This window comes from Neopelma chrysocephalum, unplaced genomic scaffold, assembly GCF_003984885.1.
Source record: "Neopelma chrysocephalum unplaced genomic scaffold, ASM398488v2 Primary Assembly neopelma1_147, whole genome shotgun sequence".
Classification (NCBI taxonomy): Eukaryota; Metazoa; Chordata; class Aves; order Passeriformes; family Pipridae; genus Neopelma; species Neopelma chrysocephalum.
This window is the reverse complement of record NW_020897809.1, coordinates 906,266-931,835: the sequence shown is the minus strand read 5'-3', so window position 1 is coordinate 931,835 and position 25,570 is coordinate 906,266. Positions and strand designations below refer to the sequence as shown.

The 25,570-nt window shown below is 40.1% G+C and overlaps 1 protein-coding gene across 1 annotated transcript in view; it reads left to right on the top strand.

Moving 5' to 3' along the window:
* The window catches only part of DOCK3 (dedicator of cytokinesis 3), a 182,691-nt gene that overhangs the window by 67,010 nt on the left and 90,111 nt on the right, over positions 1 to 25,570 (top strand). Inside the window, exons 11-12 of the mRNA XM_027700784.1 lie at positions 19,366 to 19,447; positions 24,599 to 24,659. Of these exons, the coding sequence (XP_027556585.1) occupies positions 19,366 to 19,447; positions 24,599 to 24,659 (143 nt within the window). The remainder of the gene's footprint in view (positions 1 to 19,365; positions 19,448 to 24,598; positions 24,660 to 25,570) is intronic.

Genomic DNA, 25,570 nt, shown 5'->3' with positions numbered 1-25,570 from the left:
AGAATGGTTGGATTTTGTTTGGGTTTGTGACTTTGCCTCCACACGTTACTGAGGGTCTTGGTGTCTCGTAGCTGCCTTCTTAGGGCTGTTGCTTAAGAATCACTAATACAGGCAGGGCCAGGCTGTAGGACGGGTTTGAAAGCACTGCTGTGTGCCTGGGTGATGAATTGAGGCTCTTCAACTCTCCTCCACTCCTTGCCTTACAGGCCTGTCACAAAAAAGCTTGTTGTCATCGCACTGCTGCCATCAGTATAAACTATTCACATTCATCCCCGTGTCTGTGCTCGCAGTACATTGAGCTAATTGGTACCAATGTTCACAAATATGAGATGTGCTGGATGTCTCCTTTACAACTGTGTGTTTTGAAAACAGCAGAATACATAGAAGAGAATTGCAGCATTTATGTTGTGTCTTGGAAATTTAGTAGATGTGACTTGGTCTGAAGTACAGCATGTCTGTGGGGTGTTCTGAGTTTTGGTTAAGGCATGTCCTCACAGTCAGCACAAACCATATTTGCTGCCGTAGTCAAAACTCTCCCAGTTTGCAGCAAATTAGATTTAGGGTTGTTCCAAAGTAAGGGCAGGGCCACAAAATGTTCTTTCCTCTCTTCAGAAGAACATTAATATGTGAATAATGCTCATCCAAGAAAGTTTAGAGCAGAGTGATAAGAGTTTTGCAGCTCTTCAGAGTACAGCCCACTGTAAAATTGGTTTATATTGGGAAGCTCTGATGACTCGATTACATCTTATAAATATGTCTGCCACTGTTTATTTAAGCAACTTGTAGATTGTTCCCATAGAATATTGCAAGAATGCCCAACCTGACAGAACATGATGCTTATTTTACCCTTCAAGTGAAAAACACTTGTTTTGATCATAGAATAGCCTGAGTTGGAAGGGACCCTCAAGGATCATCGAGTCCAACTCCTGGCCCTGCACAGACACTCCAACAATCCCACCCTGTCCCTGAGAGCATTGTCCAAACACTCCTTGAGCTCTGTCAGCTTTGGGGCCGTGCCCACTGCCCTGGGGATCCTGTTCAGTGCCCCATCACCCTCTGGGGGAAGAACCTTTCCCTGAGATCCAACCTCAGCCTCCCCTGACACAACTCCAGGCCATTCCCTCAGGTCCTGTCACTGGTGACAGAGAGCAGAGATCAGTGCTGTCCCTCTGCTTCCCCTCATGAGGATGTTGAAGGCCTGAGAAGTCTCTTCTCCAGGCTGAACAGCCCAAGTGCCCTCATCCCCTCCTGCTATGGTTCCTCTCCAGACTCGTCATCATCCTCGTAGCTCTGCTTTGGACGCTCTGCAGTTGATGTAGTTCAGGAGTTCATGCACGTGATTCCTCTATTAAGAGAATTACCAGAAAATAGCTGTTAGAAGAGAAAGGTGAAATTGGCAACCAAACCAAAAAAATACACTGAATTTATCAGTCTCTATCACAGAGCAGTAAAATAACAAATTATTTAGATGAGGAGAGCTGCAGGAAGAGGAAGGGACAAGTGGACAAGCTGCTGCCAGCAGAAATTGGTTTGAAAGGAGATGAATTATCTTGGGCTGCATTTGCATAGTATGTAAACATTGAATGGAAAGCCTTAAGAAGGGGTTTTGCCTGTGATAAAAAAATAAAGTAATAGTTATAATGAGAAAAAGCACAAAGAGTGGTTCAGGCATATTTAAATCTTTGATGTGCAAACAGATGTTATTATTTAGCTCTTCGTATTAAGCATCAGTGATCTGCTGCAGTGAAAACAGCATAATTTTTACATTTTCCTACATCCCAGGGAGTGCTGGGGAAGAAATGTGTAATGAGGCTGAGCTCTGTTTTACAGAAGAAACCAGAAAACAGACAAACACATTGCTACAAATTTAGAATGATGTTTTTATATCTACTTGAAAAGATTTTCTTTCCTCTCAGGATATAGTACATTAAGGTAAAAAAAAAAAAGCAAACAACAAGTAAAGCTTCTGCTCACTGCATTCTAAATGAAAGGGACAAATTCACTTCTGAAATGGTTTTGAGGTTGATAAATTGCTTACCCAAACTGCTCCTGCTGGAGGCTGAGTGGCTTTCAGCGTTACTGCTTTGGACATGTGCTAGATTACAAACCCCACTGAACCTGCTGGTGGGAAGAGTTATTTCCCAGTTAGTTAAGTGAGGAATTGGTGACATTTGCAGTGTTTTTCAAGGGCTGAAGTAACAGCAGGTACCAGTTGTGGGTTAGCAATCAGAAGGTTGAAACAGCAGCTGAAATACAGTTTGAGGTGGTTCTCAGGTTCTGAATACAAATATGTTACTGTGTTTAATGGTTTGTGCTGTCAAAAAAAGGAGGAGCAGACAAAGGATGACAGTGGGGAGCTCTGCACAGCAAGAATAACAATGCTGCTGTTAGAGGGGTAAGACCTAGAGGTAAAAACAAGGAAAAAGTTACTTAATTTTTAGTCTGAGAGAAATATAAATATTCACTTGAATATGCACTTTTGAGTGCACAGAACTTAATGGCTCAGGTCAAATGGAATTAAAGTTTTTTGTCTTTTTTAAACTGTTTGGGATTTTTTTTTTGGTTACAGAAAAAGTTCCATATTCTTACATACAAAAGCCATTAGTCTAGCAACATAATCTTTGTTACCAAACTTTGATACCTCAGTTTGTCTGCTACGTGGAAGTTAGAGGAAAGTAGTGTGCTAATGGTCCAGTGAGGAAGGAGAGCCCCATTGTGAGGCTTGGGATGAACGATCACGGAATGATCCGGTTGATAGTAACGTCAAAAAGGAAGGAATGAAAATGTTGCTGTAAAGATGGTGAAACTCCATATGGAGGGTGTCAATAAACATCAAACAAAGATAGGTAAACTGATATGGAGAAAAGAAATTTGGGAGTTGTTGGTTTCTTAAGAATACTGTTGAAGAGCACAGAAGCAAATTGTTTTGGTATGAAGGAAATATTCAATATATGGCAACAACAGGAGGTCTGTATCACCTATTCTGTGGTGAAATAGAGCCTGGAAGGCAGTATAAAAAAGGAGAAACAATTTCATGAGGAAATTGCATGAACAGGGATGGGAAGAGACAAACTTGTAGGGAAAAAAATACAATTAGCAAAAGACATCGAGGACCAAAAAAAAAAGAATAGTTCTGTAATGCTTTAGCAGCAAAAAAAAAATAAATTACAAAATCAAGAAATAACTGAAGAGATTAAAAGGGACTTTAAGCCATGAGCAGATGTTTCCAAGATAACTGGAGTATTTAATGGCTGTTTTGCCTCAATCTCCCTAAGAAGGTCAGCTGCAATCCGATGGCAAATGCGAAAAGTTGTGGAACAAATAAACTACTTGTTAGCACTGAGAAGCCACAAGACGATAAGTAAAAGTCAACATAGATTTGTCAAGCACAAATCACATCAGAGCCAACTAATTTTGTTCTGTTATATGGGAAAGCATCCCCTGCCTCAACTGAAGAGAAGCATTAAGCTTGATGTGGTACAGAGGGACATAGAGGGTGGATGAAACTGCTCTAAAAGAACTGGAAACTGATAGAAAAAGTGATCCAGGGCAGTTATTTATGCTGGATGGATGCAACAAATCAGATATATATTTAAATTTTTTGTCATTTTTTCATCATGGTTTTGATGGGTGGAAATAAACTAAATTCAGTAAAGCAGTGAGATTTAGCTTCCTATGCAAACAACAGCTCTGTTTTCCCAGGAAATGCATGGAATTATGCAGAGCTTAAAAAATCACACATTCAAAAACACAGTAGCAGGTTTTCTCTGAAAATAGGCTTGAAAAGTCTCCTAAGTATCATGGAATCACAGAATGGCCTGGATTGGAAGGGGCCTTTAAGCTCCTCTCGTTCCACCCCCCTGCCATGGGCAGGGACACCTCCCACTAGCCCGGGTTGCTCCAAGCCTCATCCAACCTGGCCTTGGACACTTCCAGGGATGGGACAGCCACAGCTTCTCTGGGCAACCTGTGCCAGGGCCTCCCCACTGTTAGAATTTCTTTCTAATATCCAGTCTAAACCTACTCTCTCATTTTTAAACCATTCCCCCTTGTCCTGTCACTCCAGGCCCTTGTAAATAGTCTCTCTTCATCTTTCTTGTAGGCTCCCTTCAGGTACTGGAAGGCTGCAATTAGGTCACCCTGAAGTATTCTCTTCTCCAGGCTGAACAGTCCCAATTCTCTCAGCCTTTTGAGTATGGAAAAAGATAAATTTTAGTCTTATTTTTCTTTATAAAGTTTTTGTTTAAACATGTAAACTTTTTTTATCTGTCTGCATCTTAAACCAGTTACCCTGCTTTACACCACTGGGATTTAAAAGTTTCTTGTCGTCTACAAATATCCTCAATTATGGAGAGTGAATAGAACAAAAAGAAAATTCCGATGTGATTGAATTTGAAAGTCTGGGGCCTAATCAGGAATTATGCATGGAAAAACAATGTTGTGCATATTTCTGCTTGTGACTCCCCCACCTGCTACTCCTACTTGCTGTGCCTTTCCCATGCCCATTTTAATAAAGACCTTGTGACTGGAGGTTTTGGAAGATGTGCTGAGTGCCCAGGGTGGTGTTGATGGGGTTGACAGAGAAAGTCCACGTGGGTGTTTTTCATACAGAATATATTGAGCCTTTTTGTTGAGGGACCAAATGTTCCCTGTGGTGTCTGTACAAGGCATATGTTTACTGATGGTCCCCTCTCATTAATACATGGTGTTAGGAGAAGATCTCACCATCTTTCAGCTGGTCTGTTCAGTCCAAGTCACCACTCCCTGGGGGTTTTTGTGTGTTTGCTTGCTCCTTTGCCCATGGTGCCTTTTCTTGCTGTCATTTTATCTCAGTATGACATTCTGGACACTCAGGATGGTCCCTTCTGGTGTGTGGACAGTCAAGCAGATGCAGCAGTTGAGCTACCTGGGGGAAATAAGAAGTAACCTGGGTGTGCAGGGACAGAATTAGAAAAGGGAAAACTCTGCTGGATTTGAATGTGGAGAGGGAGAGCAAGATACACACACATGCACACAGGGCTGCTGTTCATTGGAAGCAGATGGAGCACAAAGGAAAACATGGCCCAGGTGCTCAGTAGGGCACTGTGTGGTGTGGCACAAGGAAAAGGTGACTAAGAACTGGTGGTTTAACTCATTAATATTTTTAACTAAGTGACTGGTTTAACTAATGACTGTTTTCAACTTGAGCAGTTGTGGCAGTAGCAGCAATAGGTAACTATGCATATTTTTAGATGTGGATCCAGTGGAGATTGGCAACTCAGGGTTACAATGGTAACCAAAGGCTTCAGATTTTATGTTATTGATGTTGTGGTTTTGTAAAGTGGGCACTAAAAAAGACACTGTGGGTACGTTGGTTTGCACTGTGCAGTACTCAAAAGTTGGGTTGGTCCCGAATTGCTGCTCTTGTGCCATCTGCCTTGTAATCAGCTTTTCACTTACAAGGCTTACAAGATCATGTCTCTTCAGTGAACACCACAGTGTGCATTATATTTTCTCCTTCCTGCTTTATCTCTCTTTTTTTAATTTTTAACATCCGTTATCCCCATATGCCTAATTCCAGTATCTAGGTAACTATTTTTGCAATGTCTTCATGAAATGATCTTTTTTTTTTTTCTTTTTCTTTTGGAAACCAATATTCCTTAGCAGATTTGCAGTATATTGCATTCTTTTGCTTCAGGTAATGAATAACAAGATTTCCTAGAAGCCATCACATTAGGAAATTAAATCAAATTAAGAAATTACGTATGGATAGGTGGCTGTTACTCAGTTTTAGAACTACCTTCTCTTCTGCTCTGTGCTGCTGTAGTGCTTCTCTGTATGGTGCTCCCAGCACCTCTTGTTAAGAGCTTGATTCTGAAAAATATTAAATGTACAGTGCACCTGAAGAGCCTGTATTATGGACATGCAACCTAAAGCTGGAAAAGTTTAAAGTTCATGAAAATGTACTCTGGAAATGTTACTTAAGGACCCGTGAAGGATGGGGAGTACAGCAGAACATGCTTCCCACGTGACCTTATAGTGTCCCAGGAAACATGAGAGAAAGTTTACTTAAGCCAAATGCTAGCAAAAAACCCCACAATTTACCCAAAGAAGGGTGGAAGCCATGGGGAATACTTAGTCTGATCCTCTGTGCATTTTGTGGATCCACACTACTGTAACTTTTTCAGTACTGCAGAAGTTTTTAAGATTGCACCTTATTTTACCTGTAAGTTCTGTCAGGAAAAACGATTGTTAATAGTAAGAATCCAAACTTACCCCACCCAGAAGTGTGGCAAATACTTAAAACTTAGAGTCCTGTTGCATTTTTAGTGTTTGTGTGTTTTTTGTCAGTATATTTTGTTTGACAATGTCGTATTGTCAAGGCAGCTTTGAGGGAATTTATGTAAGTTGGAGGTGGGGGAAAGGGTTAAGCAGAGAAATAAATGTACCTGCAAATGCAGAACCACATACTCCTTCTGTTTCAGTAGTTCCCAGCTGGACCCTTAAGACTCTTAAAGCATGGGAAATTTCTGGGGATCATGGATGATGATCAGGTTTAGGAAGTGTCTATAAATCTATGTACGGGTAACCCATTTCTTGTAGGGCTCAATGAAATGGGGGGAAAGATCCTGCACAGTGATTGACCTTGAAAGCTGTGAGTAGTTCTCATCTGTGCACATTCCCACACTTTTCCTGGAGGGCTCTCATTTCCATAATGCCTGGAACAGAGCACAATATTCTATCCACTGAGTTTTATCATATTTCCTTTTTTTTATAAAAAATTCTGTTTCTCCAGGGCCTAATCAAATAGTTATCTAAGCTTTTCACCTTCCAACATTCTTTTTTTTTTGTTTGCTTCTCTCAAACCATTCCTTTCATTTCCTTTTGCAGGCCTTCATTAATAATTCACTGTTAAGTTAAATTTATTTTGTTTTCTTCAGATCTTTATTCTTTCTCTTTGCTGTCAGTATAAGAGAAACATCCACATGGAATTAGTATAATTTCTTCCTCTGATTATAATTTAAAATAATTTTATTTCAAAAATAAAATGCTTGTTTTTTTAAGGAGGAAGAGAAAGAAAAAAGGGAATAATGGAATTAAAATCATTCAAGAGAGTAAATTTGTGGGAGTGTGAAGCACTGCAATGACAGGAGTGTAGGAAAGGCACAGTAACAGTGTAGTAATAATTTGAGTTGTTATTAGCTTGGACTGATTAGCATTTCACACCTTTTTTCTTTTTTTAATCTATACTAAATTGTGCCTTTGGGCTGTATCTAAATGGTGTTATGCTGTGTAACTGCAGCCTTACACAGTGAGCACATACCATGTTGTTATGATATTTTTTTCCTATTACTTAAGAGATAAATGTCAACATGACTGGAGGTAATGGCCCAGACTTTGAGGGTTTGATTTGCTAACAAGGGATGTTTGCTCTTATGTAAAATGCCTGTCCAAAATTTTGTCTTGAAATACTGTGTGCTGCCAGAATATACTTCCTTCTTTTACACTGTAAGTTGATGTCCTCATATGCATCATAAGCCTAAATCATTTGCACTTTAAGGTAAGGAAAGACACAGCAAATGCTCATACAAAAACCAGTCAAAAGGTATGGGGGGAAAAACAAGGAGTTACAAAATACGTATTTTTATAAGCCAAACATCTGCCTCAGCCTCTCCCCCCTTAAAACAAGCAAATAAACCCAAAGATATATTAGCATAAGTAGTGTGTGGTCTGTGTTATATAGTAGACAAGATTGAATTATTGTAATGATCCCATCTGCTCTTAAAATTAATCTGTTAGATAGAAGCCTGTCCTACTGTATTCTGTCAGCTGGTGGTTTCGCAGCAGCATCGTAATGGAAGCTGATCTTGACTGGAGATTGCAATTAGGAAAAGATATATTGACAGAGTATTTTCCAAACTTCCTGCTGTCCCTCTCTGTCTGGGGCAATAAGACACAGAGCAGAGAAATGTGTCTGCTCTGAAGCAGGACTTTATCCTTCAGTGGTTGATGTATAAGTGCTTGGAGCTTTTGTAATGCAAATCAACATTTATTGGTTTAGTTGCATTATTGAGAAAGTCCTTGTTCCTGTAAAAAGCAAAATTTTCTCAAGTTCATGAAGCAGCTTCATTGCCTCATTCTTTTCTCACACTGCTTTGATCCTTTACCTCAGAGTACGTGGAGGTGTCAGCAAGGTTAACATCTAGCCCTTAATAAAACAGCTCATTGTGTTTCATTGAGGTGCCTTTTCACATTCTTTTCCTCCCCACTGAAGGATAAAATGTTAATCCCTTTTTTCTCAGCAGATGGCTAGGTAAAACACGTGCAGGAATGTGAGAAAACTGAGACCCACAGTGACTGCAAAATACTAGAGCTGTAGGAGCCTGTCTTCTCCCCAGCTGGCCAGCACTGCAGTACAGGGCTGGGATTTAGTGATTTGGAAGCATCTATTTCTGTGTTAAAATGGAAAAGCCATGGTCAAAGTGAGGAAAAAACACAAGCTTTCTCTTTAATGCTGTTGCTAATAGTTGATACGGAAAGATGTTTCATGTGGAAATGTACTCGGTTTGTGGGTGGATGTTGGGGAGAATGTGAGCAGTACAGTCTGTCCCAAATCTTCTGCCTTAAGGATTTAGCACCATTGACAAAGCAGTTCTCAGGAGAGAAACATGACTTGGAAACATAATTATGGACTGAAAAAACACTCTTGATGAACATCATGATAGTTGGATTCAGCTACTCTAAAGTCATCTGGCATGAAATCATCTGCCCCTATTTTTCAAGGCTGAGTCAATATATGTTGGGTGGCAATGTTTTGCTGTTAATACTGTTCTGCAGTGGGGTGTGGTGATAACTAGCAGAGGCAATGCAGGTAGTGATTTCCAGTTTGTAACTCATCTCTGGATCTTGAGATACTTTCCAACCAAATTCTTTTCCCTCTTAAAAATTAGCAGACAAATATGTAAAAAGTTTAAGATGTTAAAGGTGAAAAAATATTGGAGAACAACATCATCATCAATTTAAATGTCTCCTTGGCCTGGTAAACAGGTTAACTTTCAGGGCATGATCAAACTGGCTTTGGTTTGGGCAGTGTGTGAGTGTGTTAGAAAAGGAAGAGTTTCCTCAAGCTGCTGCTCACTTGTACAGTCTGGTCCTGTAGAAGTCACGATACTGCATTTGGTGGTGGGGGGAGGCTGTAAAGAGTAAATGTTTGTGACAGTGTTTAGATAGAATAGAATGAAATGCACCACGTTGAAACATTGGAGTTAGAAATTATGAATTTGTAGGGGGTTTGATTTTCACTCTTTCTGCAGTAGGAGTTGTCTCTGACACAGTATTCCCAATTCAGACACGAGAGTAAAAATCTGTACCAAGTTGCTGAAGGTTACGTTGACAAATTTGACAGGAATCCCTCATCTCTGTTTGTATTTGGTGATGGTCATTAGCTCCATGGTCCTCATCATCGTTTAGTCATATTTTCTTCACTTTTAAACTGTCAATAGAAATGTGTATCAGCTGCTCAAAAATGTTATCAGGAACAGTGTAGCTAAAATTACATCATAGAATCAACCAGGTTGGAAAAGACCTGCGAGATCATCAAGTCCAACCCTTGATCCAACCCCGCTGTGGTTCCCAGCCCGTGGCACTGATGCCACATCCAGTCTCATCTTAAAAACTTCCAGGAATGGTGACTCCACCACCTCCCTGGGCAGCCCATTCCAATGTCTGATTACCCTCTCTGGAAAGAATTTCTTCCTAATATCCAACCTAAACCTCCCCTGGCCCAGCTTAAGACCGAGCCCTCTTGTCTTACTGAGAGTTGCCTGGGAGAAGAGACCAACCCTCACCTGGCTCCCCCCTTCTGTCAGGGAGTTGAAGAGAGTGAGGAGGTCTCCCCCGAGCCTCCTCTTCTCCAGGCTGAACAACCCCAGCTCCCTCAGCCTGTCCTCACAGCTCTTGTGCTCCAGTCCCTTCCCCAGCCTCGTTGCTCTTCTCTGGACCTGCTCCAGCCCTTCCATGTCCTTCCTGAACTGAGGGGCCCAGAACTGGACACAGCACTCGAGGTGTGGCCTCACTAGAGCTGAGTACAGGGGAAGAATCACTTCCCTGCTCCTGCTGCCACACTGTTCCTGATCCAGGCCAGGATCCATTGGCCTTGGCCATCTGGGCACACTGCTGGCTCAGTGTGCTCATTGTGCTTACTCATCATCTTGAATAATTTTCTTATAACAGTTCCTGATGTGGATAATTACCATCCCATTTCAAACACTGAGCAAGCTTCAGGAAAGGTGATGGCAAATTGTCCACAAGTCCTGTCTTAGTAGGGGTTTAAGTTCCCCTGAAAGCTCTGATGTGCAGGATCAGGATCCTTAGTGGGAGAACACCTGCACAGAGCAACCCTACCTGCCCCAACCCAGAGCTGTAGAACTTGCACACACTGTAGACACCAGGTGCTGCTCGGGTGGAGGGAGACTTAGCAGCTGAGAATGAAGAGAGGGAGCAGGTGGAGAATAAACAGGAATATCAGCATTAATAAGGTCAGAAGAAGGGAAGACAGGGCCACTGGATAGATGAGTCTGGTTGAAGTTGAATAGCTGCAAAAGAAATTGTTAGTTAATGTGGAAAGATCCACATTAAAAACTGTGTCAGATGAGCCCGACTGCATTCTCTCCCAGGGTATGGAACTGACCTGAAGATCCTTTTTTCTATATTGCTTCTCTCTCAGGTAATGGCTCTGGCAGTGCTGTGGCAGTGTGTGGGTATTTATCCCCAGTTAATTGCTTTAAAATATTATCATGCTGCACTATTGCCAGTTGCTATGTAAGGAAGCAGAAAATTATATTTTACTTTTATTGTGCAATTATGTGCTAAATTTTCCTTTTGTTATGTTTTTAATAGCATAGCTATTTTAAATTTAAAAAGTTATCTCATTCACTGTCAGTGTAATGATTTGTCTGCTGGGAAAAAATAACTTTGTATCACTCAGAATTATTTCTTTAATATTCAGAGAATTTTCCTAAGGATTAGGCTTACCAACTAATGAGTTTTTTCTTCTGCTTAGTCACGAAAAAAAATCTTTCAAGTTTTACCTCTTCTAGCAATCCGATCTGTTGGAATAGCTAATCCTCCATCAGTTCCTCCTGTGCTTTAGTTTAATGTGTTCTTAGGGTTTCAAGGAAAGTCTATTTCTGAGTTTTGTGCAATAGATAATTCATAGCAATAGTAACAATAGTAACATCAGTGTTTCATCCCGCTCAAGACGGACTTCCTCACAAACTAAGCAAACACTAAGGAATATTGTTATCACAGCAGTGCCTTGTTCTGGTCACTCCAGATAACATGGAAAATATGTGGGTCTCTGAAGTTTGCTGCACACACACAGCTGGGGACAAGGAGTCTTTCTGATCGAGTATGTAACTTCTAGAAAATGCAACTTTGATCATCACTGGAGACTTAAAACCTATGGAGTATTTTATAGGGGGTCTTTTGTGTGCAGATTTTTAGAATAGGGCGCAGGAGGAGCAATATATCATTTTCTCTACCAGTTGCTTTCATTCCCTAGATCTCTCTGAAATCTGCATTTGCTTGGTTTGCCTATTTATCCCCTGTCCTGTTAGTAGGATATGGAAGAGAAATGGTTACTATCTGGATTTGTATATGAAAACTCCTGTAAGAGATGTAAGTGATTTTATTAGAGATGTTAATTCTTTCCTATAAAATTACTATTTTTTTCATTTCCTATAAAATTACTAACATGAAGCTATTATAAAAAAGGAGCTTTTACAAAAAAATCTGTCTTATCTTGTATCTCTCACCACCATCACCCTCCTTCCCCCAAAAGAGGGATCAATAGGCAGGGATACAGAATTTTCTACAGGGGTGTGTTGATTTTTTTAGTTGTTAACAGGAAGAAATCAATTAGTTGCAGGCAGTTGAACTACTTCTTCCCTTTTCCTGCCCAGAAAGAATGACCATGTGTCATGAACACGTACAGCTGGAAGAGACTTTTGTCTGGAATGGCAGGGGACAAATACACATTGTCAAAATGTTTCAGTGAACAGCTCAGAAAAAGCAGTTACAGGTAATTTTCTGTCTGTAGGAAGGCCCAGTGTAAGGAATACTATTCATTACACTTGAGCTCTTTCTGTGGTAAAATTCCCTGTTAAACCCAGTTCTGTGTCTCTGAGAGGAGCTGTCATGTGCAAAACCAAGTGACAGGGATATGTGGGCTGTGGAGCAAGAATTAAATACGACAGCTGCTCTATTAGCCCTCAGAACCATTAGATCCTCCCAGGTTGGAGATGGTGATAAAATACTTATTCTACAAAATACCTGTAATCCAACATAGAAGTCTTCTCTACAAAGCTTTTCTCTCCTGCCACCTGGCAGGTCAGTCTGCCCTGCTTTTCATTAGTTAAAGTCACGGTCATTGGCAGGCACTGAGGAATCTCAACAGATGACTGAAGTCTCTCTTTTTTTTGAAAATAGAAACCTTTTCTAGCTAATTGAGAGGATTCCACTCAAGAACACAAATATGTACCTTTCATGATGGGAATAACAGAAAAATCCTAATGACAGTGTCAAATGTTCAAAGTGTGGCAGAGTCATGAGAACCCAAGGAGAATGTAATTGGTTCTTGGCTACCTTTCTCCTGCAAGCTCCAATAATGCTTTAACATTGTGGTGACTTTCCCTTAAATGTGGTAGAGAGAAATGACAGGTAGTTATTTTCACTATTTTCTGTTTCTATGGAAACCCAGTGTTTGCAGTAACAGTCTTACTGTAAGCTCTGTAATCCTCCCCCGGGGCTTCCAGCCAATGTGGTAATTTAATAATTCATGAGCATTAAGCCTGAATTTGCTGGGAAGCAAACTGTGTTGCTTGGAGCCGTTTTCTCAGGGCCAGATTCATTTCCCTCACAGATTTTGTGTTCTTTTCTCTAAGATGTCTTTATAAAATACACTCCATAAACCAAAGCAGTGTACTTTGCTTCACTTGTTTGTGAAACCGGGGTTACTGCAGATCTGCTGGATAAGGCAGCTCAGGAAAGAACTCCCCTTCCTCCCCCCACAAAAAGAAAAGGGGGAAAAAACAAACACACTCCATGAGCACTTGCCTGAAAAGGAAGATTTTTTAAACAGTCCATGAGTCATTGTTGAGACACTGAGCAAACTGAAAGTTCAGCAGAGGTGATCCCTCTGTCTCCAGGGCTCAGCAGTGACCGCTGTGGATGATGGATTGCTCAAACACTGCTGTGCCCTGGGATCCAGAACACACTGTTGGTTTACACTGTAAATGGGAATGGAGTTCTTCACAGACACAGTATCATTCTGTACATATGCTTTGGCTTGCTCTCACACTCACACTGAGAATGAAGACTCATTCTGTGGAGCTCTGGGAGATTTTATTATTAGGTCATTCTTACAGCAGCTGTAAGGACCTAGGTTTTTTCCAAGAGGATGAGCAAAAATTAGCAACTCTGAAACATGATCATGATAAACTTGAAAAGCTTTTTACAGAGGAAAATCAACCTGGTATTTATGACAGTGGGAAATGACTGACACATTGATATACATGCATGCTTTCTTCCTGAACATGAGACCATGTTCATGAAATAAAAGTTCAGAAGGCCTAATGTGAAGCTTGTGTCCTGTTTAGAAAGTTTCTACAGGTGCTCTCAAAAGCATCAGGCTACAGTGCTGGAGTGACCATTTTCATCACTGAGCATAGTAATGTTCTTGCAGTTGACAAACATGAGAGAGATTGTGGCAAATGGAATGAAAATAATTTTTTTTCCCCCTGAATCTTGTGTAAAGTTGTACAAGCAAATATAAGAAGCCTCATTATTGTTAGTGTTACCTGTACTGCAGGATGCACCACGACTGCAAAGCTACGGCAGCACAGCCGGGTTTTCTCTCTGGCTCCACACAGGCTGTTGGAGAACAGAAATTGTTTCCTGGAAAACTGGCTAATGCTGCTGCCCTGGGGCTTGAAAACTTGTGCTGTGCTGGCTCAGGGTACCTGCTCTCTGATACAGGAACAGCTTCTCAAATTAATCCATGCAAATATTAGCTGGTCCACACTGGAAGGTTTAGACACAGTAGTTCAGTTTCCTCTCTCCCTCCTACCAAACCCCAGGGATCTCTTCCATGGTGTTTCTCTCCTAACTTACAAATATTTTGAAACAAGCTCCCTTTTGCAGCTTTAAGAAAATACTTTGATCATATGCCAGTAATTCCTAACGTAATTCCATTCACCTGGTCAACTTACTGTCCTTGTAGAGCTTGTACCACGCAGTGGTAGGAAGAATGCAGTATTTCATGGCTCTGATGAAGTGAACTGCCCAAAACGTGGCGTGCACAGCACGACTGGGATATTCTGAAGGCAAATGTTGGCAAGGTTTCTATTGCCATAGAGAGTGATGAGCTCATCCCAAGCTCCATCCTGAATGACTTGGGCTTGCAGTTTGTAGAGTTTATTCTTGAGATTAATCTGGGACAAAAAATGGTGCTTTTACAGTAACATCTTAAAATGTTTGTGATACTCAAATGGCAACTCAAATTTTATTCTAGAATTATTATCAGGCATATTAGCATTCATTAAAAGAAGAGACTAGAGTTTTGGTTTTTTTTTTGCAGTGGGAGGAGAGGAGAAATTAAATAGTATCATGCTTATCACCATTTCTTAACTGGTAGGACTGAAAGGAGGTGAACTGTGCTGGCTCTCCAGGTCTTTGTAGCTTATTCCTGTCAGCTTCTCTGACAGCATTTTCAGATTTTTATTTTGTGTGCAGGTAGAGTTTTTTACCTGGGAGACACTGAAAGAAGATCAAAGTCTAAAATACAAGTTGTTAAATGATCTTCTCCTCTACCGTATGACCCTTTTCCCTGTGCACTTTGCACTTCTACATGTGTCATGGGACCAATATGTATTTTAAAATCACCTTTATTCTTAGAAGGAATTGGACAAATGTTGGGTTCTGAAAACCCAATTAAATACAGCTTCTAAGAATGGACTGAGATATTTGTAATAATATTGGATTTTTTCAGTGTTCTCCCAGTTTTCTTTGGAAATAGGAAGCACTGAGGAAAAGAAGAAAAACTAGAGAACATATTTGCACTGTTTCCTTTTCAGTGGCATATTGGAATAGAGAGGGTGAAGGAGGTATTTATTTCTGGGAGAAATGTCTGCTGAACCATAATTTAAGGCAAGGGAAGGGTACAAGATATGAGGTTTCTGCTTAAGGAGATTGAAGCCCTAATGTGTTGCTGTTCCTGCTTCAGAAAACCAATCTCCTGGACTTTGTTAAAGAATTAATTTTTTTTAATCTGTTCTTTATCACCAGTTTCCAATTCAAACATCAAATTGATCTGCAGACTCTCTCCAGACTACCACTGCTTTGGCATTATCCATCTACTAATGCTGTGCCTACGTTCAAAATTGATGCTCAGTCAGGATTTTTGCCTTTCAACACCCCTTAGTAATTAAACCTGTGCATGAGTTAATGCAAGGCCTCGCCAATCCATCCCGAGCCCTTTGCCAGGCCTGTCCTTCAGTTGTCATCTTTGCATGTTATGCAAAAAATCCCAACAACAAAAACTCCCCATGGGCAAAATGCCACTGCTGCTCACCCAACAGTAAATTTTGTCCCTGTTTGCCTCCTCTTTCATGCTGAAAACGTAATGTCCCAAACCATTGATGGCTTCCTTCCTTTTTGCAGAGACAGATGCCAGTTCAGGATGGTCCTGCTTTTCAGGCAGTTCAGGGCAGCCAAGAAGTGAGACACTACACTCCTTTCATTCTTCCTTCTTTTCAAGTGAATGAACAAGAAGCTGTTTGACTCTGCTCGTCAGAGCAATGGTTCCTAGATTTGAGTAGCTTTAGCAATTACTAATCATGAGAGTGATTGTAAACCCGGCCTGACTGCTGCACAAGAGGTGGTTTCACTGTGATGTGAGTTAGCACAGGAGGAGATGGTGCAATTAGAGTAATTGAAGGTTGCTTACAGCACATAGGAGCAAAGGAATAAATAAGCTTTTGTTAAAGATGCTGCTACTACCGTGGCACATCTTAGGTCTGAACCCAGCAAGGTAAAATGTTAATTCTTTTCTCTGCTGTGATGCGTTTATCTCTGATTTTATGCAAGAGAAATTATTTTGGTGTATTTCCAGAATAGCTGAAAATTAATATTTATTGAGTTGTTGGCTTTTTGGGTTTGTTTTTTTGTTTGATTGGTTGGTTTTGGTTTTGGGGGGTTTTTGATTGTAGTAGGATCAGGCAGTCAGATTTCATCTTGGTACCTCCCGATACTTAAATTCCACCAGTCATTTGGCATTTATAACTACTGGGGTTTTTTAATTAATTTCCATATGGAGTTTATTCCCATTTGATATTTTGGTCTCACTAAACTGGACTTTAATTTAGTCTAGATTCTATGCATGCTCTTGTCCTTGTGCAGAAGATAAGCTTGAGGAAAAGGCACACTGAAGATTGAACTCTTTCAAAGGACATAGCTCCCAAAATAAGAAATTAAATTACTGAATTCCCATTAAGTTTCTTGACCCTAAATGTATGTATTTTTCTCTAAAAATAGAGCTGTAGTGACAGATGAAGGCAGTGGATCTTCAGGTCATTGAAAACAGGGTTATTCTTCCAGATTTGCTTTGACACAGAAATGAATTTGCAGTTGTAAAACAGGAAGCAGGTGACTCACTATAACTAGTTCATAATATGGGTCACCAGTGTTAAAACATTCCAGTCCCATTCCAGGGATACAAACATCAGCAGCACCAGTGAGATCCCAGTGGAATAGCCAGGGTAGTTTCTGTAAACTGTCCTTGATCAGTGGTACCAAAGATGAGAGAAATGCCAGAGATGGGGAACAAAACTGCAGGTTTGGGAGAAACGACCTGCCAGGAAAGGCAGGAGAACTGGAGGTGGCTTGGACAAATGACTCTCTGTGTTCCCCTGGTCTCAAATGCTCTGGAGAACTCAGAGCCCCCTTAGTTATTTAGTCGTAAAAGCTCAAGAGGACTCAAGGAAGGACTGGAAATTAAAGGAAGGAATTTGAAGGTCCTTACTGAAGTAATGCTGGAATAAGGGAACAGTTGATCAACAGGCAGGTGGGAAAGATGGTGACCTGCTTCATTTCTTGAAAAGCACTGGATTATGGGGAGAGGAACCAGATTTTTTTCTATGGCTCTAACAAGGAAAAGATGAATTGCAAACTTGAAAATATTTCCACTTATTAATGGAATAAAACCCTGCAAGCGAGTCTCTAGAGTATCCCTCTTTGGATGTTTTGAAAGCAGACTAAGCAATACAACGTTTGGTAATGAATGAAATATATATATAGACACCTCATCTGAAAGACTTGGCACTCCCCTCTCTGCCATTGTCTGAGGGACAGCCTGCACAGGCTTTTGTGGCAGACAGTATTGTGTTCAGCTTCTGTATGAAAATGAAATGCTCATTAGTGCTGAAAAAATTAAAGAAAAACCTGTGTTGAAAGTTCAAAAATATATCTTACTGGAAATTTAAAATAGAATATGTAATGTTGTTATTGAATTATGTGTTAGGTAGATAGAGGTAACTATGAAGAAGTAAAATTGTTGTTGTAATGTACTGAAGTTGTAATATTGCCCTGCTCTCTACTTAACACATCACAAAATTCTTACTAAAAGGTTTGATTATGCCACATGATTAAAGCATTTGCTAAAACATTCTTAACTTACTAATTGACATCTCAAAGCAGTTATAGGTAGAGAATCATCAAATATCTGTTTCTGTTGGATTTCTTTGTGGCATTTCAGCAATCTCTGAGGTTATAAGAATTGGTGGCAAATTAATTAAAATAACTGAATGGGGTTGTGGGATACATGGAGATTGGGGTAATAGTGAATAACAGGGAGAGCAAAACAGCCAGAGAGGATGATCTGGGTTGCTGAGCATGATAAACTCACACAAATAATCGTGCAGAGGTTATAAGGAGGTGTGTGAGTTGTGCTTGCAGAGCCATTCCAACAAAAGCAACAGTTCTGAAAATATATCAGCCTTTACAATGGACAGGTTGCATGAGCTGTAGTAAAAATGCCAATTTGTGATGTCTGATATATTCCAGTCAGGATGAGTAGGGACTTGGCTTCGTGTGTGTGGAATACACAGATGTGTGTGTTGGTATTTGTGGTGTAGGTGGTGCCAGTACCAGACTGTTACAATCCTACATTTTTAGAACTGTTCATGAAATGCTGTTGAAAAATTGCACCATGGGTAAGTTCTATAAAACATTTCCAGCACTTTTTCTTGAATTTCTTAACAATGTTAACTTGCTTACTTGTTTGGGGGGCTGTCACTGCTACCCTGTAAGAAATGAGCTTTTCTAAAGGGCTCTTTAACATACAGAAGAAAGAGTAACAAAAAGCACTGGCTGCACACTGAAATCAGGCATTTCTGAGCTGATGATGACCCATGTGGATTAACAGTAGGGATGAGTGACCTTTGGGAGCAAACTACCAAAGTGTCTACACTGTGTTTTCATATTTTTCAGGCCAACAGTACTGGAAAATGTGTCAGATAAAGGTTAATGGAGTTGATACAGTCATACTGGATAGAATTGAAAGGACCTGTGAGATAATGGAACTGTAGCTGGAAGATCTAATGATGTGCTCTCATGTTATTTCTGTGAAAATCTAGGATGAAAATTCTGGTCTAGAAAATCTAGGAAGAAAATACTTGGTGTGGTCTTGCACACTTGTAAAAAAATGACTCATCAAACTTTTTTTTACACATAAATTCTTTATCTTTAGAAATAATGTGAATGTCCATGTCTTACCATCCATAGTAAGGAGTGTTCATTTTGCAGTCTGGCTATACATGCTGGTTTTATTATAGAAGGGCTGATTAATTTGACTGATAAGAGTTGTATCAATTGAATCCTAATGTATTTGAATTAGGATATTGCCTCTATAAATGCTGTGTGTTAGAGGAGATTGCTTAATTGGTATTCTTGTTACTTTTAGTTTTGAGTGGATTTTAATGAACTCAGTTTTACCAAAGGCCCTGAGCAAGTTTGCCTTAGCCTTTGCCTGGAGGAGTTGTAATGTGCTCAGATTCTGTGCTTCTTATATTCACATTAAAATAATGTTATTGCATCATGAATATGCATCAACACAATGTTTTCACAAGCAGAGTACTTACTATTAAAAGTCTTCTGTGCTACTCCATGTAACTTGAGGAAGATCAGTGAGTACTGTTTCATATACTTTGGAATTATAATAACCACTGGAATAATAATAACCATTTTTTTTAATAAAACCCATACCTACCTGTATTTTTCTGTTGAAGTGTGTACCTGAAACACATTTTTTTAATGTTATTTGTTTTTCAGTGAGAGGTTTATGGTGAGGCTAAACAAGAATGGAGGCCCCAGGAACCCGGAGAAGATCGATCGAATGTGTGCCCTGTTCACAGTACGTGTCTGTTCCCTTCCTTCTGCCCTTCCAGGAGTGTAGTTGGAGATCACTCACCATGAGGAGGGAAAAACAATTCTTCCTCTCCAATATATTGAGCAGAACAGAGGCTGTTTCTAAGTTTTGTTATGGTTGTGACTAAATGTTAACATAGAAAATGAATGTACTTCTAAATTATTTTTATGGCTAAGTAAATAGTCCGAAGTACTTCCCTTGAAGTGCATCTTTTCCTGCTCATAGTGTGAAATTTTTAATATTTTCATTGCGTGTGCTGTGCTCTTAGATATCAGGGCACAGGAAGATGCTGTGATGGCCTAACAAAAAACAAAGCACTTTTTTCAGAGTCAAAGTCAGGCAAACAACTCCAACAGCACACAGAGAAAACCTGAAAATTCTGCAGGCAGACTTTTGTCACAGCCCACTGGAGTGTCCGTGTAGGTGGATGGTACAGGACCCTCCCAGGTCAGGAGCAGAGGGTGTGGATGGGACAGAGGGAACGGGATGTGCTGCAGAAACAACAGCCCAGCTGAGCTATGGGGAATTGGTTGGAATAAAGGGAACATTGTGACATCCAGAGTTCCCACAGCAGGTCTGTGCAAACAGCTACCCCATCCTGAGGCACAGCAGATACCACCAAGTGCACCAGCAGTCTTTGACTTTCTGTGCCAGAAAGACTGAAGGAGTAACACCTATCTAGCTCCTAGCAGATGATTCCTCATTTGGGAATGAAATAGCCAGCTCAGATTTTTTCCCTTTTGATTCTTCAGACTCACCCCTCACCTAACTGCCTTCTTCGTTTGTACTGGTTATACTGAAGTGGAATCATGGAATCACAGAATGGTTCAGGTTGGAAGGAACCTTAAAGATCATTCAATTCCAATCCCCTGCCATGGGCAGGGGCACCTTCCACCAGACCATGTTGCTCAAAGCTCCATCCAGCCTGGCCTTGAGCACCTTCAGGGATGGGGCATCCACAGCTTCTCTGGACAAGCTTCTCTTGTGCCAGGGCCTCATCCCTCAGAGTGACGAATTTTTTCCTGATATCTAATCTAACCCTTCCCTCTGTCAGTGTGAAGCCATTACCCCATGTCCTGTCCCCATATGCCCTTGTCAGAAATCCCTTTCTGCAGTGATCTTAAATTATGTTTAAAATTCCCTCAGAATTCCCTCTGAATCATATGTCAGACCATGATTTTATCTGCCACTTTTTCTCAGATGTGAAAATCTAGACACGTCGAAACTTAACAGCCCATGACAGAATAACTGTGAGGAATATCAGATCCCAAGTGTGATAAACACCTTCCATCGTGTCTCACCTTTAGCTTGTGCACACACTAGAAGCTCTGTGGCAGAAGTATTTTACCTTCAGTGAAATAAAAATACGGTGGAGAGCTTTGCTATGAGCTTTGGTTCTGGCAGTGGAACTCTCTAAGGTCAGGCAGGGCTGGACACTGAAACAGGTTCCCAGCACGGTTCCTTTAAGAAGACAGTGAAATTTCTCCTCTTAAGGAACAGAGTATATCCAGCCAGATATAAGGATGCTCAGTTCTGCCTCCATCTGGATGTAAGAAGTGTGGGTCAGTCCAAAAATAGCTCTGACATGGATGCTGACAGCAGTAGCAGGTCGGGTTTAGGAAGTGCTACAGCTGGTTGAACATCAGCAGAGGTAACAGTCTCTTAGTGTTTCCATGGTTGGTAACTCAACACCAAGAGTCTTTCCGGGCTAGGAGAAAGTACCCAGGGAGCAAGCTCCAGCTCTGGTGTCTGGTCTTTATGGAATATCCCTAAGGAATATTCCCAAAAGGCAGAATAGGATGCTTTGTATCGAGTTTGACACTTTCAGGCCTCTGAGGTTCATCATTCTGGAAAAGATTTTCGCCATCAAACTTCCCCATCTACACCAATGCCACAAGACTTTGGGTCAGCTTTCTGGAACAGCTGTCCTGCTTCACTCTGTGGTGAAGAGTGAGGAACAGTTTTGCTCTGGTGACCTTCAAACCAGCCTTTACACTCTAAAAAATGATGATATACTGGAGCCAGGGACATAACATAGTTCCAGGAGAGACCTGCTGCATATTATGACAGAGTCTAAAAAAGGCCAGTCTGGAGTATTGCAGACAGTGCCACTCTGTAGCACCTCTCCTGACCAGAGATCACTCCCAAGTAGCCTTTTGGTGTTACTGTACAAAAATACCAAAGCTGCTGCAGTATCAGTTCTCTGAGGTGCTCAGACTCCATCCCTGTGTCTGGTGTAGGTACTTAGACTCTCTCACTCCTCTAGAACATATACACTACATAACAGGAATTATAATTGGAAAAATTATCTGTGCAAAAAATGTCATGCTTCTGATACAGTGTTTTTCATCAGTGTATTCAAAGGACTTTTCAAAGTCTGTAGGAAAAGAGAAACAAATAATTGCTTTTTGAATAACCATTTTATCCCCAATTGTTCTATCTTACCATAACTTCTTAATTAGGAAATGCTTCCAAGATAAGATAATTCTGTGATTATCAGGTTTGTTCCCAAGCTTGTGTTCATCTCGACTCTATTAATTTATTTCCTTGCCCTCCCTCACCACAGTATCTTTCAAAAACTCATCTTTCCCAGAGGCAAGAAGCCCAATCTTAGACAGTTCAAGGGATCCCTGTCTTTTCCTGCTCTGTTACTGCCAGGGGTTCAGCTGTCTCCCTGTGTAAGATATCAGAATTACTCAGGCTTTGGTTTTAGGCTTTGCTTTTACATCTGCTGTCATATCACAGCGAAGGTGAGAAGCTGCTCACTCTGAAGATCAAAGCTCACTCAAGCAAACCTCAGCCTGTGCACACTTTAGAAACATTCCTGGGCCTGAATTGAAACATAACTGCACAGTATAAGCTTGTTATTTTTGTTAAATACCTTATTTTCTCTACCCTATGAGGTTGGCAACTGAATTAAATAACTAATTAGTGGCACACAGGTATCCTTGATTCCAGTGGTTTGGAGGTGGTTGTGATGGTGTTTGGGTTTTTTAACATACAACTAGACATTTCTAGAAACCAGCACTGTAAAGAACTAACCATTATTAGAGAGTAACTCTTTTCCATACCCAATACTGGAGGGACAATTTAGGACTGATTTTCTAAAAAGCCATTCAATTAGAATTATAATGTTACTATTTTATTTGTGAACTAGTATCATTTAAGCAGCAGCTCAGAAGGATGTGGGAAGTACCCACCCTGTGGATGCAGTTCTAAAAACACCTTTCTGTCTTTATTTATATGGCATACAAGCAAACAATAAAGGTAGTTTGTCCTCCTCTGGTCCCAAGTCATGTGCACGCATTCTCTGCAGAGGAATTATCTGAAAACCTCCTTGCAGGGATTGGGGCTTTTGATTATTTGGTCCATGTCATAAAAAGAACTTCTTGCCTTGGAAAAAGCCTCTGCTGCACAAACTCAAATACAAGGCCATCTGGGCCCATGTTTCTTGCCTCTTGCCTGTGACACAGTGTATTTTTTTGTGAAATTGAAAAGCAACTGAAGTGTGAACCCATCAATATGTTCATGCCCTGCCATTTTCTGATGTTTTGACAGCTGCCCTTTAAAAAAAATAGTTATTTAAATTGCTGTTAATTAGAACTGGTAATCTGATAGTATAATAAAATTCTCCCTGTCAAAGCACAGATATTTTCAGGAATCTATTGCTCTCTAGAGCATTAAGCACTACCTCCAAGTTTTTTTGCTCTTTGAAATGTCTTGTCAGGCACTGTTGAGATTAAAACTATGTCAAACCCCCTCTTAGTGTGGAACTTCATGTCTCCAAGACATGTAAGATAAAGGCTACCATATGCTGCTACGCTGGTGTGTTGGGTGATGGAGAAAGCCTAGAAAGTGTGTTCCCTTATTGGTGCAGCAGCAGAAGAAAACTTGCAGAGAAAATGCTAAGGACGACGTTTATAGCTTAATTTTTTGGCTCAGGAGAGACACGATCTGCTCTTTAGCAGGATCCCAAACAGTGTATTTGCAACTCCCTGCATATGCTGCCCTGGGAAATACAGTGCTGCTTTTAAACAGTGAGGAGATACAGCCATGAATTTATTACTTGCCTGCTGTAATTTAGCAATATAACAGGATTGGAAAGGGATTGACACCTCTCCTTAGAATAAATTCCCTTTGTGCCTGGTTCTCAGTCACTGTGCCCAGATTTTATTGTGCTACATATCAATGTAATCTGGAGTTGCATTGCCATCATAATCTCAGTTGTTGAGATTTGGTTTCTCAAGTCACATGGGAAAGAAATTTGCTGTGTGACTTAAAGTTCGTGTTTTAGCTTTCAGCAAAATACAAATTTTAATTCTAAATTGGTTCAGTCTAGGAATAGCAGAACGTAGTTGTCCACAGTTTAAATTTCCTCCCCACCTTTATATAAAAATTCCACTTATTTCCTTCTACAGTGGTTTTAAAACCTCTTAGCTGAAGAGTTTATTTAAGCAAAACCACAAGATTTTATCTGAGATTGTTCCAGTTAATTTTTCCATAAACAGTACCTGAAAGTAAGATGACAGCACTTAATAGAGTGGAGAAAGGGGCAGCCTTTTTTCGTCAGTCTAAAACATGGATGAATATTCTCACACTATGTAGTATCTGTTTAAAATCTTCTTCTCTGGGAGGTTAGTAGCATAAGGAAAACTTGTTAAGCAATGCTGATGTTTTTAGGAACAAATGTTTCTTAGATCTTTCCTGTGATTTAAAAAAAAGGCAGAGAAATGTCTCTGAAGTTCATATTTGTTTATAAAGTTATCAGTGAAAACTATAACATGCCAAGAAAATTGCAGTTAAGATGTCTTCTAACATGTGAATGCAAAATGCTGCAGTAATGAATTTTTGAAAAGTGTTATGTGTGTTTTGTTAATCTATTTCTTTATTATTAAATGTCTCTCAGGGTCACTAATACTTACTTGTCCTCATTCACTCCAGCTTTCCTTTTGCTCTTCCACAGGTTCCCCTTTTCCTGTTTTTTGGGCTTTTCTTCAAGCTCACTTTTAGAAGCTTTGACCTGTTTTTCTGTAACATGAAATTTGAGAGTTTTCATCCGTGTAATATAGTGACAGGCACTTATGTTGGAAGTGCAACATGTTCCTCTTAATGTCTGTATTTTTTCCAATCTTTCAGGACCTCAGCAGCAAGGACATGAAGAGAGACTTGTACATAGTTGCCCATGTAATCCGAATAGGTACAGTATGATTTAATGCTTGGAATAGATAGAATTAACAATGCCTTTAGAGTATTTTTAAATGTATGTTTTAATTAGCTGACTTTATAATGATTTAACCACTTCCAGAACTCAGTCATAGACTGATTAACATTCAGACCATATGGAGCTAAGTGTTAGAAAGTTACTGGTGACTGTTTAACAGTGACGGTTTTTTCTTAGTCTGAAACAAAATACTTGATTGAACACCACATTTGGGGAGAGGGACAAACTAAAAAGGCTTTTTATTTAACGTTTAAAAATTTCAAATGAGGTCTTTTTACTGATGTTTGTAGTTAGTTTACAGGACAGGACAGCAGCATACCTGCCCATCCACATCTAGTAAATCAGAGGCTGTTAAACAAATATGTATAAAGGTCTGCTTTCTACTGTAGGAGTCTGTGGTGCTTCCAAGAACCCACACTTAAGTTTAGGGAGATGCCTAAACTCAAGTTTAGGGAGAATGGATTTCTCTGACTAGTCAGCCAGGCCAGGCTAGGCTTCATTTAACCTTTTTGACACTTGCAGTAGCAAGAATGGGAGGTATTTGTGACAGAAGTTGAATTTAAAATGTCTTACAGAGTATAGTGCAGTGCTCGAAGTTCTTAGCCCAGCAGTGTGTTTAAAGTAAAGGGACTGTTTGATTTCTGGTATGTGAATTGAATTGCTGGCATCTCTTATAGATGGAAGGTGTTGGAGAGAAAAAAGTTTAAATTAAAAAGAATATAATTAGTTATTAACAGGTTTAAATGGATCTAATTTATTAATGTCTGTACTTCCCCTGAGAAATTAGCAAGTACATATTTTACCTATGTTAAATATTAAATAGTTTTAAATATTAGACCTAAAATGTTAACAACATAAAGTGGGAATAGCAGACAGTTTCTTCAGTT